A 17,181-nucleotide genomic window follows, 5' to 3' on the forward strand; every position below is an offset into this window, starting at 1 on the left:
CCAAACTGCTTTGATTAGTTGCTATTTGAGTGGGAAGTGGAAAGAGGAACTGCAAAATCAAGAATGTGCTAATCTCACCTTCTGTCAGGAGGGATTTGCAGGGTGTGAGTACTGCACTTCTGCTTCAAACTTTACATTAACCCACCCTCTGGTTTAACCACATAAATGAGTCTGGAAATCCCCCTACAGTCAGGTGAAGAATAAGGCTGTCCTTTGAATTAATTGTGACTTCATTTACATAGTTCTACAATGTTAACACAGTTATTAAATATTTTACATCCGGGGTAGCCTGTAGAGCCAAGTGATAGTTATGATGGGTGGCAGCTCTGATGAATGCATACTGGTTGAGTGTAAGGATAAGGATGAATGTGTACAGGGGGATGGTGTTACCAACAACGCAAAGTCATGTCCCTAGGCAATATTCATATTTAAAATGAAGGAACAGCTTTTGAATGATTTATGACTGACTTCCCTCAATTCTTTTTATAAGATGTTCTCCTTTACTTCATAACCTATAACTTGCTGAATAACGTTTCATGAGTGCCTTTTTCCCTGGTAGTGTGACTATTGCTTTGTCTATTGGACTTCAAATGGTATTTTCTCCTTAATATCAGATGTAGGAAATTGGCGATGGAATCATTTGTATTCACAGAGGAAATTATTTTAGCTAAGGGATTTAGGTGAGCTGGTCTTAATCTTCATAGTGTTTATAATTTCCATTTTTCTCTAGTATTTGTTTTAATAATATGCTAGCTTTGGGCTACGATGAAGATAATCCAATTATATGATGCCATTCAAGTACAGAGAAACTTAGAAGTACTGAAGAGTGTGAATTTCGCCCTAACCGGTTTGGCTCAGTGGATAGAGCATCGGCCTGCAGACTCAAGGGTCCCGGGTTCGATTCCAGTCAAGGGCATGTACCTTGGTTGCGGGCGCATCTCCAGTGGGGAGTGTGCAGGAGGCAGCTGATTGATGTTTCTCTCTCATCGATGTTTCTGGCTCTCTATCCCTCTCCCTTCCTCTCTGTAAAAAATCAATTTAAAAAAAAGAGTGAATTTCTGTACAGAGTTATCCAATGAAAATGAAATGGTTTGCTGAATTTAGAGTACAAAACAGTATTTCCTCCTTCAACAACAACAACAACAAAACAAAACACAGAGATCTCACTAGGTACCAAGCATTGTGCTAAATTCAGGGGATGAAAATATGAATGATTCAATTCAATATTTCTTCCTTTTATTTTAAACTTGCAACTTTCCTTAGGTAACAAAATAATTTCCTCAGCTATCCATTTTAGCTTGGGAGTGTAAACAGTTTTTAAGATTAGTTTAGCAATATCAAAAGTACAATCTTCAATAATTTTCAGGCTACTGGTGAACCGAACCAAATGTTCTTTTGAAATGCATTTAAGGAATGTATGAAAACTATACTTAGCACAAATCACGGACATTTGTTTATCTTATAAAAGGAATCTTTATAAATAAGAGGAGGAGGAATGCAGCAGAGATGAAAAGAGCATAGAGAGTCAGCCTCAGGCTCAGATATGTGTGGAGCCTCTTACTACTAACCAGGCTTGCTTCCACAGGCAAGTTGCTTAAGCATCCCGACTCTCTGCCCTACCATATCTTAAAGCTGCAGAAATGATGATGAGATAATGTACCAAAAGGGTTTCAAATAGAGCCTGGCACATTATCTATGCTCCATAAAAGACAGCTGTCACTACAAAATAATCATGGCATTTTCTTAATACTAAACTTCAATGTGTTTACACAAGCTGTTCGCAGGTTTTAAATCTACACTTATCTTCTCAACAACACATCATTGAGAGACCTCTGGCCATATTTCTGGAGATGTAAATTAAATATTCATTCATCATTTGGTCTGCATCAAACACAATGAAAGCTATTAGGAAAGTTATATTTTGCAATGTGCAGTTTTCTGTGCATCTTGTTTGGTAAACATGGGTTTTAATCAACCTTCTTGACCATCCATCTCTCCTCGCATTGTTTTCCTCAAGTCTTAGTACACAAGCAATAATTGCAGGTTGCTCATCCTTTTCCAAATTGAATAAAACCCCTCTCTATCTGCACACACACCTTTATTCTTCTCTAGCTCTCAGACATGGCTTACATGACATCTTCCTAGTTGATAAGCTCACCTCTGTTCCCTGGAGGGACTTTCTTCTTTTCCCAGTAGACTGAGGTTTGCTCTAATATTTGCTTATCCTATTGAGAACAACCTCCCAGACTAAGTTCTTTCTATCTGAGGAAATCTGAAACTCACACATATTAAAAGTTCCTTGTCTCATAATATAAGAAACAAAATGAACTTTTGAAAAATATTTTGACATTAGCATCAAAATTACATGGATTATTAGGTGGTGAATCCTAGAAGTTCTCAGTTAAAAAATTGTACTTTATTGTCCACAATGATAAATGAAAACATTGTAAAATTAACTCTTCAACCAGTGGAAATCTGAAGGCATGTCTTATCTATGAGGATACTTATTATAAAGATGTGGTTTATATTTTATTAAAAGTTTATTTCCATTAATAGATGACTCATGTACAGGGCTTCTTACAGCTCTAAGAATATCTGTTATTAAATTTCACAGGCAAATTCTCTAACTTGGAAAGATGCTCTTTGATTCTTGTTAATTACTGATTCTTGAACTCTTGATATCTTTGTATTAAATGTTGTTGCCAATAAAAGCTGGTCTCCAGGCCAGGTCTTTTCCATATTACAAGAAAAAGAGCTGGTTTGATGATGAGCATGTAATGAAATATACTTATAAAGGTTTGGTTGGATCACAGAGTTTGATTGATCCTAAGAGTTTTCAATATCTGCTTTATTCTGTTCCTATAAGCCAGAGGTTCTCAACCTGTGGGTCGCGACCCCTTTGGCTGTCGAACGACCCTTTCACAGGGTCACCTAAGGCCATCCTGCATATCAGATATTTACATTATGATTCATAACAGTAGCAACATTACAGTTATGAAGTAGCAATGAAAATAATTTTATGGTTGGGTCACAACATGAGGAACTGTATTTAAAGGGCCAGAAGGTTGAGAACCACTGCTATAAACATTAGGACATAAGTGTATTATTATTTTATGTACATTTCTTGGACAGCATTCCAGAAATTCATGTACTGAAGTATCAAATGTTTTCGTTCTAAACCAGTGGTTCTCAACCTTGGCTGCACATTAGAATCACCTGGGAATCTTGTTAAAATCCTGATTTTTTTGCCTCATCCTCCAGAAATTCTGTTTCTTTGTTACTAATGATAAGGCCCAGAAATCAGGATTTTAACAAGATTCCCAGGTGATTCCAATGTGCAGCCAAGGTTGAGAACCACTGCTCTTAAGGATTTCCCCTATAGAGTGATCTCAGGGCACAGGCCTATAGTTCAGCATTATTTGAGTTTCCTTCAGTGAGTCATGAACACCACAGAGTGTCATGCACACCTGAAGAATTCACTGAAAGAATAAATATTGATAGTGTATTTGCTTATTATTGTTTTATGAACTTTGAGAAATCCCTCTATGATTTTATGCATTTCAAAAAGCATTAACTCAGTCAAGAAGCACAGGTACAAGTAGGAGAGAATTTATTTTATTTTCTGAGAAATAAATATAAAACAGCAAACAGAATTTTTTTTTTTCAAAATTAGGGAAAATACTCTGACAAATGTCTTTTAAAGCTTTCCCCAAATAAGTCATCCTTAGTAAGTTAGATTGTTTTGGTTGAAAGCTTTTTAAAAACTCAAGTAACTGCCTAAGTTTTAAGAGATGTGGAATACAGCCCTGTGAGCAATGAACAGTTTATGGCTCATCTACTCATATACAGCATAATCACCTAGGATAAAGGTGAACAGCCATTCGCTGTGAGATCTGGGAACAGGTGGTACAATTAATCATCCCTAATGTTTGTAAAAACTGTCTCTAAAGACTCAAAAGACAAGTGTCCCCAGCTCCACTCTCAAATGACAGGAAAGGCTTTTGTTTGCGCATCCATTGCAGGAACCCAATGATTAAATGTCTGCAAGGTACCCCTAGTGGAGGAATCAGTGGATTGTTCATTTATTAGCTTATAATATACCACTTCACTCTGGGATGGGTTCAAAGGGACTAATGGCAAAAAGGGTTATCTGGCTATATTCTTCCCGTAGTGTTATTTTATCCCTCACTACATTTGCTTTCAGCCTGTGAGTAAACTGTGTTGCATTATCCATGTTTCAGATGGAGCCAGATGTGATCATTCTAGAATCCTTTATATCATATCTTTAGATAATTTTCTATTCAGTAATTGGTGAAAAGCATTTCCACAAGAAGGCTTTTATTTTCCACCAGAGAACACATGGGTAACACCATTCAATATAATGATATAACATAAAAGGTTTTAGGGGTAAATGTTCACACACACACTTCAATCCATTTTTTCTGTTCCACTGTTGTTTTCAAAGTTTACCATTTCTTATTAAAACTAAATGTTTGTTAAGGAAATTGTAGGACATGTATATATAGTGTTGACCTTAAAAATAAAACATAGGCCCTAGCTGGATTGGCTCACTGGATAGAGCGTTGGCCTGGGACTGAAGGGTCCCAGGTTGGATTCTGGTCAAGGGCATGTACCTTGGTTGCAGGCACATCCCCAGTAGGGCGTGTGCAGGAGGCAGCTGATGGATGCTTCTCTCTCATCGATATTTCTAACTCTCTATCCCTCTCCCTTACTTTCTGTAAAAAATCAATAAAATTAAAAAAAAATTAAAACATAGTTATTTTCTCATAAAAAATGGATTTAGTCAGAAACAGCAGACAATTACAATTTGGAATATGCAAACTATGGCAAAGGCCATATGCAAGTCCAAAGAAAAAATGAGAGGAACCTTCTTTTATAGCAAAAAGCGGCATTTGGGAAGAGTTGTTATGAAGAAAGAGTCCAGAGGGGGGGGTAACTGGGAGTTTGAATTGTAATGGTTTTTCATTAGACAAACTGTGCCAGGCTGTTATTGGCTGGGCTGTTGCCATGGGAAGAAAAAATCTTCATTACTTATCCTGGGGTAGTATTGTAGAATAGAAAACATTTTCCTGTTGGAGTTGCACAGAACTTCTCTTCTTGTTCCGGGCAACCAGGAATGAGGGGCAGGGCATGATAGCTCCCTCCACAGGCCCTTCTTGGTTGAGGTTGCCTTTATTAATTTTCACAATAGAAAAAAAAAGAAAAGAAAAATAATAACTCATTGCCAACAATGTCAATATTTGTGTGAATGTTTTTGAAAATATATTTTTATTGAGGAAAGGAGAGGGAGAGAGAGAGAGAGAGAAACATCAACGATGAGAGAGAATCATTGATCTGGGCTGCCTCCTGCACTGACTCCTGCATGGCCCATACTGGTGATTGAGCCTGCAACCTGTGCCCTGACTGGAATTAAAGCATGACCTCCTGGTTCATAGGTGGACACTCAACCACTGAGCCATGCTAATTGGACTGTGTGAATGTTTTTAGTCCTGTTTCAATCAGATATCTGTACATTTTTCTAGCAAAATTGTATGATGTGGAACATACTCTATATGAACTTCCGATTTATGAGTTCATTTTATTTTAAAAATGCTAACTGTTAAATATGTTACAAGTGTGTTTGCTGGTGTCATTATGCTCAATTTTGTTTTTGATATTTTGGGATTTGTACAACATTTTGCACATATGAGGTGTATTGATTTTTATGTTTTTGACTTTTGCATTTATCCTTAGAAATATATCTTCCACACTTTGAGTACATTATAGAATGATATATATCACTAATTGGTGGGTTGGAAAGAACATTTGACTAATAGTTTATTGGGTCCTAGTCCTGACTCCAGTAATAATTAGTTTGGGGATGCTGGGCATTCCATGTGGCTCTTTGAGCTTCAGTTCGCTCATCTCTCAAGGGAGAGCATTAGACCCTAGAGAGGCTCAGCACCAAAGTGTAGAGATTCCCTGCATGGACTGTGGGAACAAAGTCAGCAGTGCATTAGCTTCTTTCTTTTAGGATGGAAGGTACTACAATCACAGTCCGTGAGCAAGTGGGGGGGGGGGAATGGGGGGATAAGGACACATATGTAACACCTTAATCAATAAAGAAAAGAATAGGTAGTCACAAATGGAACTATGTCCACCATAATGTCAGCACTCCCTGCCTTGAGTTACTAAATGCATATGTTTCACTGGCTTTTCAAGAGCCTCTTTTTACAACCCCAAACACTATGATTGATTCACCAGCCTTTCCACATTAAATTATTGGACATATCACTATAACTTATATATGATTTTTTTAAAAGCCAACTGCATAAAGAAAAAAGAGAGAGAGAGAGAGAGATAAGGACATCAAGGGCTGAATTTGTTCCGACTTCTTGGAACTAGTTATCTCTTAGAAATAGCTATCTTTCCACAGAAGAATGGGGGAGGGCTTTTAAAGAATTTATCTGAATTTACTGTAACAAAGAACAGACATGTATTTTTAAGTTAATTGTTTTTGATACATTTTAAATTATTATTCACTGTTCATTCTGCTAAGTAATGCTAAGGGCACTCTTCTACTAAGAGCTCTCACACAAAAAAGAGTTTGTGTTCCATTTGTGTATTGCTTGTAAAACCACACTGTCTACCCAGGATGATATTAAAAATACGTGACAAACAGTGTGACATATGCACTAACCTATCAGAATGGACTGCGACTATGCTTGCCTACAGTGAGGGGTAGGAGTTGAATGTCATCCCTGAATGTCCATGAGAAACCAGAGAAACGGGAGCATATAGGTTCCTCCGAAAAGTAAAAATAGAACTACCAAATGATCATCAATCCCACTCCTGGTTATATATCCAAAAGAAGTAAAATCATTACTTCTAAGGGGTATATGCACCCCCATGTTTATGTGAATGAAGAAAATGTGACATATATTACATATAATATGCACAATGGAATATCACTCAGCCACGTGAAAGAAGGAACTCCTGCCACGTGAAGTGGCAAGGACATGAATGGGCCTTGAGGGCATTGTGCTAAGTGAAATAAGTCAGACACTTACATGTGGAAATGTGGATTCTAAAAAAAAAAAAAAGGCCAAGCTCATGGTTGCCAGGAGCTAGAGAATATAGGAGATTGGAAGATGTTGGTTGGTTAAAGGGTATAAACGTTGAGTTATAAAATGGATATATTCTGGGAATCTAAGGTACAATGTGGTGACTATAGTTAACAATAGTGTATTATTTACTTGAAAGTTGCTAAGAGAGTAGATCTTAAATGTTCTTACCACACACACACACACACACACACACAATTATAGTTATGTGAAGTGATGTATGTATTAACTTCTTTTGGTAATTAATCATTAGCAGTACATACATATATCAAATTATCATGGTATACACCTTACACTAATTGACAATGTTATATGTCAATTATTTCTCAGTAAAGCAGGGGGAGGGAAAGATAATTCTAGCTGTCACATAGAATGTGGATTCTAGGGAAAGAGTAAAAACATGGAGAAAGTTAGCAGGCAATTGGGAGAATTGCTGGTATCTTGGACTTGGAAGGTTGTTGTGGAAGAGATGAGAAATGATATTAAGAATCGATTCAGAAGGTAAAGTTGCTATGTTCCTTCCTATGACAACAGGGCTCAAATTTGGAGGTTTGATAATTTATTCTTAAAAGAGATAGTGCTCGATTTTCTAAGTTCATTGTAAATGTCACTATAAATAATGACATTTTTAAATAACATAAAAAGCTTGGTTTCTTTCAAATGTTTACTATTCCTGTTGCCAAGAGAAGATATCTTAATGAAATTATCATTTTTTCCTATTAAAGTTTCTGATTGGAATCCTATAGTCGAGACAGTGAAGAAGCAGAAAATTCTTTGTGTAACATTTATCAAGGCACATGTGCAGGAAAGGCCCTTCATATTTAAAACTAGAGGCTCGTTGCAGGAAGATTCCTGAAAGAATAGGGCTTCCTGTGGCCCAAGCAAAGCAGAGAAGGGAGCGAAACACACTGAGGGGGCTTCGTTCCCACCTCCACTGCCCATCTTGCTTCCCTCCCACCTTCCCTGTCCCACTTGCTTTCCTCCCACCTCTCCCGCTCTGCTTGCTTCTCCGCAGCCTCGCTCCCTTCTGCAGCACTTGGCTTCCTTCTGCATCATCTTCAGTCTTCGCTCCGTGCCTGCATATGCAAATTAACCACCATATTTGTTGGGTTAATTTGCATACTCATCTGATTGGCTGGTGGGTATAGCGGAGTGACACCAATTTGCATGTTTCTCTTTTATTAGTGTAGATCTTTAACAGTATTTTTTTATGTGTTTATGCAAGAAAATGAAGTAAACCGAAGTAACAGAATTTAGTAAGTAAACACATAAAATCTAAATAACTAAGAATACTTTGAAGTATATCATCATAGAACCTCCCACCAGTACTCTGCTTTGTGTCATTCCTGCTTTTCTGTTAACTCCTCCTTTAGACACTGTTTCATCCAAGCCAGCTGTGATGATGTGAAACGTGACCACACAGTCGTGTACTGAGAAATGAGCTCTGATGGTCCTTGCTCCACAAGAGATGACTACGTGATTCAGAGCACACCATTTAGCTCTCTGAGAATTGGTTTTCTAATCATTAAAGTGAAGATACTGTACTAGAGAATTCTAAAATTCCTTCCAGTTGCAAGATTTTTAAGACTGTCCCTCTCTGATTTTTACACATGCTTTAACTGCCATTATTGTGGTTATAATTACTAAATCTGCATCTCAAGTGTAAGCCTATCATGAGGTCCATTCTCATATAGCAAATGGCCTCCTAAACATCTCTACCTGGATATTGCATAGGCGCCTAAAATACACTGTGCCCAACATGAGTCATTAACTTTCCTTAGTAACTTGCTTCTTTTTATGTATATTTTCTTCCTATTGTCTATAGATTGCTCTCTTTTATACTGAGTTTTGTACCGTACCTTTCTTGCAAGTAGCCATCTACTTATCTACTTACCTGAGCCTATAAAGCTCAGCTCAAAAGTCACCTTCTAAGCCTACTTCCTTTCCAGGTGGAATTTTCTAATATCTTCCATTGTTATTCTGATTAGTCTGGTTTCAGAGGACCCTTATTTCACCTGTTTATTTTTTTTCCCACCTGTGTATTTATGAGTTTGCATTTTTAACTCCTTGAAGATAGGGATAGTTTCTTGGTTCCTTGTGATTCTACCCTACCTTAGAATGCATCACATAGTAGGTGACTAACAAATATTGAATCAATGCATGAAAATGAAAATTCTATTATCTGAGGATTGCTCATGTCTGTCTTATCCAGCATATGTCCTCCTACCAACAGGCTCTTCACCTGCTCACCTGCTTGAGAAGACTAATAAATTCTGAACTTCATTTGTTTGCACACATTCTTCTACTGTGGGAATCGGTGTCCTTTTCATGTGCAATCTGTCTTTCAGAATGCAGAGACCACATTTTCTCTTTCTTTCTCATCTTCCATGCAATTGAGATTAGAATAATGACTGCTAGCCAGTTTTTAATAGATGTGCATTCCTTCAACCCCGTATTTGACTCAGTGCCCTCTTGGTAAACAACTAAAATTTTCTTCCTCACAGACATTTATATATAAACCAGTCTCATCATGAGCAATTAACAAATGTACTTCAGCTCCACAAAATGTTAATGAAGTTTAGAACTCCTGATACTTAGCTCTCATTCAGTAAGTATATTTGGGCAAATAAATTGACATATTTGAGTGGCTGAATTGTTCTCAGGAGAATCTTAAAATACCTCCTACTCTCTGGTCAGGCTGGAGAAAATGAACCAAGGTGACTTATGTTGGCAGGATCAAGAAATCATGTGTGACGTGTAAAAATGGTAGAATCAGCTTTCCTTCCCATTGTGTTTTTGTTCAACTTGCTGGTGCTAGAGTAATTAAAATGAAAGTCACAAAGTGGAGAGAAGTTTGCCTTAGAAGATAAGTTTCTTTCTCGTAGGTCCATTGCTATCACATATCCTTTATGGCTTCTTGAGGTAAATCATTTTCTCAAGTCTGCCCTTTACCTTCTTTCCTTGAGTGGTTACTACTTTGTCACTTCCACAGTTATTTTCTTCCCTCTCTATTCTTCCTGGAATTTCTTGATGGAGTCAGGAATTGATAGAAACAGTTAACTGATCTTTGAATAGATCACTGATATTATAGAGTAGCTCATCATTAGGATTGAATATGATAGAACCAAATAATTATTAATACTGATAATAATTAGTATTGCTCTTTGAGTGCTTTATTAAGTGTCAGTTATCTACACTAATAAAAGAGAAAAATGGTAATTGGCGTACGGCGATACCATTTTCATTGGCTAATCAGGGCTATATGCAAATTAACTGCCAACTAAGATTGGCAGTTAACTGCCAACAAGATGGCAGCTAATTTGCATATGTAGGCACAATGCAGGGAGGCGAAAGGGAAAGCAGGAAGAAGCCTCCTGCCACTGACAGTGATCAGAAACCCAGGGGGGAGCTAAGAGCTGGGGGGCAGGGCAAAGGCGGCCCTGGGCCGCCTTTGCCCTGCCCCCCAGCCATGATCAGAGAATCAGGCGCCTTTGCCGCCCTGGCCAGTGATAGCAGGAAGTAGGGGTGGAGCCAGCGATGGGAGCTGGGCACGGTCGAAGCTGGCAGTCCCAGGAGCTAGGGGTCCCTTGCCTGGGCCTAAAGCGAAGCCCACGATCGCGGTGCCCCCCGCTGCCACTGCAGGTCCCCGCTGCCTGGGCCAGACCCCTAGGCCAGAGGCGTTAGGCCTGGGCAGGGGCGGAGCCAGCAACCGCGGGGAGCTGGGGGTCCCCTGCCCAGGCCTGACACCTCTGCCGGAGGCCTCAGGCCTGGTCAAGGGGCCGATCTGGTGATTGGTGATTGGAGGGTGATGAGGGTCAACTTCTCTGGCTGAGGCATCAGGCCTGGGCGAGGGGCGGAGCCGGGGATTGGGGGGATATGATGGTCCCCTTGCCCAGGCCTGAAGCCTGGGTCAGAGGCGTCAGGCTTGGGCGGGGGGTGGAGCAAGCGATCAGAGGGAGATGGGGGTCCCCTGCCCAGGCATGATTCCTGGGCCAGAGGCCTCAGGCCTGGGCGGGGGCCAGAGCCAGTGATCGGGGGGAGATGGGGGTCCCCTCTCCAAGCCTGACACCTCTGGCGGAGGCATCAGGCCTGGGCAAGGGGCCGATCAGGCGATCGGAGGGTGATGGGGGTCAACGCCTGAGGGCTCCCAGTATGTGAGAGGGGGCAGGCTGGGCTGAGGGATACTCTCCACCCCCCCCCCCACACCCAGTGCACGAATTTTGTGCACCGGGCCCCTAGTAACTACATAATAATCAATAGAGTCAATTCTCATAACAACGTTGTAATTTAAGGACCACATACCAGCCTTTTACAGATGAGGAAGAGAAGGATTGGAGAGGTTAAGTAGATTATCTGGTGTCACAGGCAGTAGATGACTGAGTTAAAATCTGAACTCCTGTCAGCACATTTCCCATCTCACCAGTGCCTATAAGTAAATGTGACTGCAGTTGTTCATGCCTGGAGGAGAGGTGCTCGAGACAAATGGTGACCTGTTCAGTGGGGATGCAGCCCCTGTTCCTGTTGTCACTGAGTTGGGGGAAGATTCAGATGGCTGAGATGTTGAAACGGTGCATGTAATGAATTGAACGGAGGAGTGATTGACTCACACGGATGTTTCTTTGCCTTCTAGGAAGATTTCCAACCCGCAGAAGCCTCGGAGACCAACTGGGAGTCGGTCACAAGCTCTGTCTCAGTAAGTAATTTATTTTTCTGTTGCCAGTGATAAAAACTGATGGAGTAGCTAAGGTCAACCCGGAGCGACGTCAGCAGTCTTAAGGGCCTATGACTTGACCACAAGCCAGATCTCAAGCATGGTGTGCTCTTCTGTTTCATGTAGGTTACAGTGGCGCTGCCAGATGCCCTGCTCCCCTCTCTCAGACAGTTCTCAGGAAATGCCAGTGCTCATTATGTGAGCATGGAATAGACAATGGCTTAAGTATTTATCAGTTTCAAAGCAGAACATTCCAACCAAAGGACTGTGCAGATACATCAAACATATCGAACTGGTCCACGGCCCACGCTCCAGTGGGGAATTTTGAAATCGTTTTTTGACTATTCTGGGGAAGCTCTTAATCTTTGCATTGTCAAAGATCTTTTCAGACGTGAAAAAATTCCAATGTTTACAGTGAGATAACTTAAGTACAAACCAGGCATGTGTTCTATTTGACTTGGTAATAAAACATCACTCATACTAGAACCGTAAAATGGTTCATGCCCCAATTTTTTTCTCCAAATTTAGTCATTTCTCAGTATTCTGTCTTCTTATCTACTTTGCACAGAAAGAACAGACCTTGTTTTCACCAAGTCTATGGGTAGCCCTTATGTAGCAATAAAATACAAGATAACAAATGCAACTGCTCACTGAAAGGTCAGGAGATTGGAGACAGCTTGTTCATGGTTCTAAAGTGGGTCGGTGTGGCTGAGTCACTGGAGTTGATCCCCCCCTCCCCAAAGTGTTATGCTATCTATTGCTCTTTGGGAAAATTTTTAAAATTGCCTCAGATGGCAGGATTTCCTCAGCTCTGGATTCTGTGAGGATTTGATTCGCCTGCCATGGCTGCTGGACTGGAACAACCAAGCCGGAGATCAGTGAGGCCTCTGAGAGTGATATTAGAGTGTTTTATTTGTTTGGCTTTGATAGCCCAAAATGCATGCTCTGAACCCAGCTAAGTAAGCAATCATTGTCAGGCAGGTGAAGATGAAAATAAGGCAGGTAAGACTGCAGAGCTGGGGGCTAGACAGGAGGCTTGGACAGCTAGCAGCCTGAGACTGACAGTCCAGAGTAGATTCCAGAGGCGGACTTGCAACCAAGACCTAACATGCTGTTCTGTCAAGACATCCTCCAGCTTCTCATTAAAGGACCCAATACTAACTCGGGATAATCCCAGTCCTCTTAACGAGAGAGATCGTGCCGTCCCTTCGGAATATCTGTGGAACCTCAGCCCTGAGTCCACATCGACCACGAAGTCTTCAGGTTGGGTCCACATCCAGGTTCTGATTAGTCCTCTAGGAAGGCCAAATAGACGTGGCTTCTTCCACCAGCATTCTGGTTTTTAAGAACCTCTGGATTACAAGCGGGGCCTCTGAACCTACCAGTAACTTCTGTACAAGCCATACTTTGTTTTTGGTGAAAGTGGTTAACGAAAGTGATTAACAATTCTCAGAGCCTTTTTTATTTTATTTTTTTACAAATTATCATTTTAAAGTCATTCAGTTAAGGTTTAGAATTTGTTTTTGTAAACATATAACAAAAGCTGAATGAGATCAAAACGTGCAGTTGAAGGAGGCAATCCAAATAGTTATTTCTCTCAAAAATAGGTTTTAAATAATTACCTAACGAAAATGTTCTCATGGGTTTCTTAGGTCATGTAGTCATTCATAAACGTTTTCTTTACCATCATCCGTGTTTCTGTCCATTGTCCTGAGATAACACTTGAAAAAGGCACTAAAGCTCACACATAAGGGTGGTGTCACATTTTATCTGTGGGTTGGGTTTGCTCTTCAGACTAACGTTAAAATAAATTATTCATTCCCTTCTCCTCCTGGGACTGAGACCTCCCCTGCCCCTCCTCCCCCCACCCCCGCCCAACACACACACATGCACACACACACACACACACAGCTTTTTCTTGATGAGTTATCTGGGTACACTCCACTTCCCAGGCACAGTCAAGAGCAACCCCAGGAGCACCTTGCAGGAGTTCCCCAGAGCCATTGTAAGAAGCTTTTGTTTGGGTGCTAATAACTTGATGGATATCCCTGCTTTTATTTTAAAAGCCCAGGAAGCATTTTAATTTCAAAGCTTTTATATGCTGCCCATGCACCTAACACTGGCCAGCTTATTTGGTTTTCTGGATTTAGACCCACATTATTGTGATACAAGACTAATTGTAAATCATCCGGTGACTATGAGCCAGGTAGACAGTAGATTCTCCAGACAATACAATTTGAATGGGAATTTGGAATTTTGAGACTGAATCAAAGTATTATCCACCTCTAGTACTGATGCCAAGAGGAATGTGAAAGACAAAAATGAGATACTTCAGTCAGGGTTCAGTATAGACACACACACACACACACACACACACACACACACACACACCCTAGTGTATGGAGCTAGCCTGACACCTTCACTCATCTATCTCATGTTTCCCAGCCAAGAACACACACTCACTTTCCCCTACAGGATATATTTGAAAACTGCTCATATGCACCAGTGGTAGGTTAATGCTTTTACACACTTAGTTTCGTTTAAGAGCAACTATTCCTGTCATAGTATGTGATTACTGAATCGCTTACAGACCTTTGGCCCTTGATTGGTTAAAAAGAGACAACATTACCTGAGAGTGAGACTATAAATGTGGGCTTTACTGTCTCTGACTCTATGGTGCATATTAATTCTCAATAGGATACTGCAGTTAAGTTTCAGGAACACAAGTTTTCATTAATTTCCATTTTCTTGTAGTGATAGAAGATATTTGCCCTTGGGGGGATCTTATTTGTTTGGCAGTTTCTTTAAAGACATTTAGAAACCATTTGAGACCACATGCTCTCTATTTCCTTGTTAATGGGTCATGAATTTCTACAGAGATGTTTGAATCATGGCTCATTTACCTCTAGATTAGTGAAGGGTTAGTGAAGTAAGTGCTTGGAAACTTATGGGGAGATATGTTTCAGGGAAAAATACATAATCCCTTCCAGACTCTCAGTGATGTGTATTACCATTTAAAAAAGTATTCCTGACAATATTTTAATGGCACCTAGGATCACTAGCAAGCTGCAGCACTTAAAAAAATACATTTGCTTCCCACGTGAATCTTCCACTCTGAAGTCAAGAGAGCCAGTTTCCTGGTTAATTATCCTTGTTGACAGTAAATAAGCCGATTAAAGTGCCACATTTTGTCAAGATGTCTCCAGAGTAGATGCAAACTCTGCTCACACAACACCTGCAATGCTAGGTGACCTGTAAAGAGGGGACACAGAGGCTAAGCCTGGAGAATGGGACAGATATGCAAACCTTGCGTGGAAGGAATTCAAAATGTAATTGCTCACCATTAGTTGTTGATATGGCTATGGATGTGGGACACTGAACCAAGAAATTGGATGACTTAATTTTAATATTTCCATCTAGCCCATTCTTGTTTAATGATTAAAATTCAGATGAAGTGCAAGTTTTGTAACCTGCCTGGTTTGGATTTGCAAAAAAGCAAGTGAATGTTTATCATTTACCAATTATTTGTGCTTGTTTAAAAAATAGTACTGTAGCATGATATTTACACACATGATGTCTTATAAACCCAGACCTGTTTATCTTCCTTCCGTGGAGTTGTATGACTATTGTATTTCACAGCAATGGACTTTTTCTGAGTACACTGAGCTGTATGTCACTCTTAGGGGGTCTCCTATCACTCTCCATCAGTAACTGACACCACTCTCACTGCGGATGCTCTGGATAAAACAATTGCACAGTTTGATACGGTGGAAGATCTGCTCAAGCACTTCAGTCCTGAGTCCTGGCAAGAAGATCTTGAGAATCTGTATTTGGACACCCCTCATCATCGAGGCCGGTCATACCGCGACAGGAAGTCAAAAGGTAAGAAACAGAGTATTAGAAGTTCTTCATAAGTAGACAGGAGTATTAACTGTACTAATAACTAAGGATTAGCAATGCAACATATTTCATTCACTTAAATCAGGTGATTATTGTCAGTCCATTATCACATATCTTTTTCACAGCACCTTGATAGGAAGGTCTGTGTTTTTTCCAAACTGTGTTGCTTGTATGGGATTAAGAAAGGTATGATTTAGTCAAAGATCTGCCATAGTTTGAAGTTAGAAAAGACCCTATAAAATTATTCAGATGAGCTTTGTGATTCTAGGCAAGTAAGGCATTATTAGCCCCACTATAAACACTGAAGGTAACCAAAGACAGGAGAAGTAAATAATTCATCAGAGCCTGTGGCTAGTTAGCAATGGCGAGGAAGTGAGGATTGTGACCTCTTGCCTCCAGTGGCAGAGCCAGTGCCTCTCTGATGAATATTAATTTAGCCCAGGACTCAGGGTTGGCGGAGAGGCTCCTGGTAAAGCAATGGTCAAAACTCAATGAGTAGATTTCAATTCTACTCATTCAATGCCTATTTTACAAAATTTTTATGAGGACCTACCATGTACTTGGTGTCCTGGTTGGTTCGTAGGATGTAAACATCCCCAAGTAGAAGCAAAGAAGTCTGGGATAGTTTATTCAATGGGGAGATTCAGGAAAGTATAATGAGGGGAGAAGAGAGGAACATCCAGGCAGAGAAAACATGAGTTAAAACAATAATACTTAAGCTCTTCAAAAATAAATATCTTAGTCCTATATCTGAGGATTATGATTTTAGGATGAAAAAGTTCATTTGAATGTTTACCTCAAATTAATGGAGAAATAACTTGTGATTTCCTCTTTTTGAATAAAGTATAATTTATAATCTGTTATAACCTTGCTTTATTTGATAAGATTTGTTATCATTAAAGTTTTCTATAAAAGTTTTAGAAGATTCTCTTGCTTCATAGATGTGAAGGCATTTAGCTAAAATATACTAGTAGCTTGTTTTCTATACTTTGTAGTATCAGGGGTACTTTTAAGAACTGAACCTGGGATGCTTTAGAAGATAGTTTCTGTTGGTAAGTACAACCTAGTAGACCATTTGGACTGAAACAACTAATTCGTTAACTCCTGCCTGCGTCTGCTGCTTATGACTTAGGTGGTACTCTGACACCCTTACAATGAATACTTAAGGTAGCACAGGAGGGTCCCTGGTGGCCCTAACTGGTGGAGCTGTTCCATATGCACGTAACTGTAACTCTCACACTGAATCTCCCCAGGCCTCAGACTGGATTCAGCTCAAAGGAAAAGCTGCTTTTCTGTAAGGTGTCGCTGTCTTTCAATCTTTATTAGGTAAACTTAAAGGAATGTAAAATATTCATAATGTTTTGAAAACCTAAGAAAAACAATTTTAAATGGTATTGGACAAAGAAATGATAAAATATGACTCTATCGTTAAGTATCTTAATTACT

General features: G+C 39.9%; 1 protein-coding gene across 1 annotated transcript in view; it reads left to right on the forward strand.

Annotated features, from left to right (window-relative positions):
* Positions 1–17,181, forward strand: part of PDGFD (platelet derived growth factor D) — a 221,849-nt gene that overhangs the window by 183,270 nt on the left and 21,398 nt on the right. The window contains exons 4-5 of the mRNA XM_081098110.1: positions 11,755–11,817; positions 15,519–15,717. Coding sequence (XP_080954236.1) covers positions 11,755–11,817; positions 15,519–15,717 — 262 coding nt within the window. The remainder of the gene's footprint in view (positions 1–11,754; positions 11,818–15,518; positions 15,718–17,181) is intronic.

This window comes from Myotis nattereri (assembly GCF_964212035.1).
Source record: "Myotis nattereri genome assembly, chromosome: 9".
In the NCBI taxonomy this organism is placed as follows: Eukaryota; Metazoa; Chordata; class Mammalia; order Chiroptera; family Vespertilionidae; genus Myotis; species Myotis nattereri.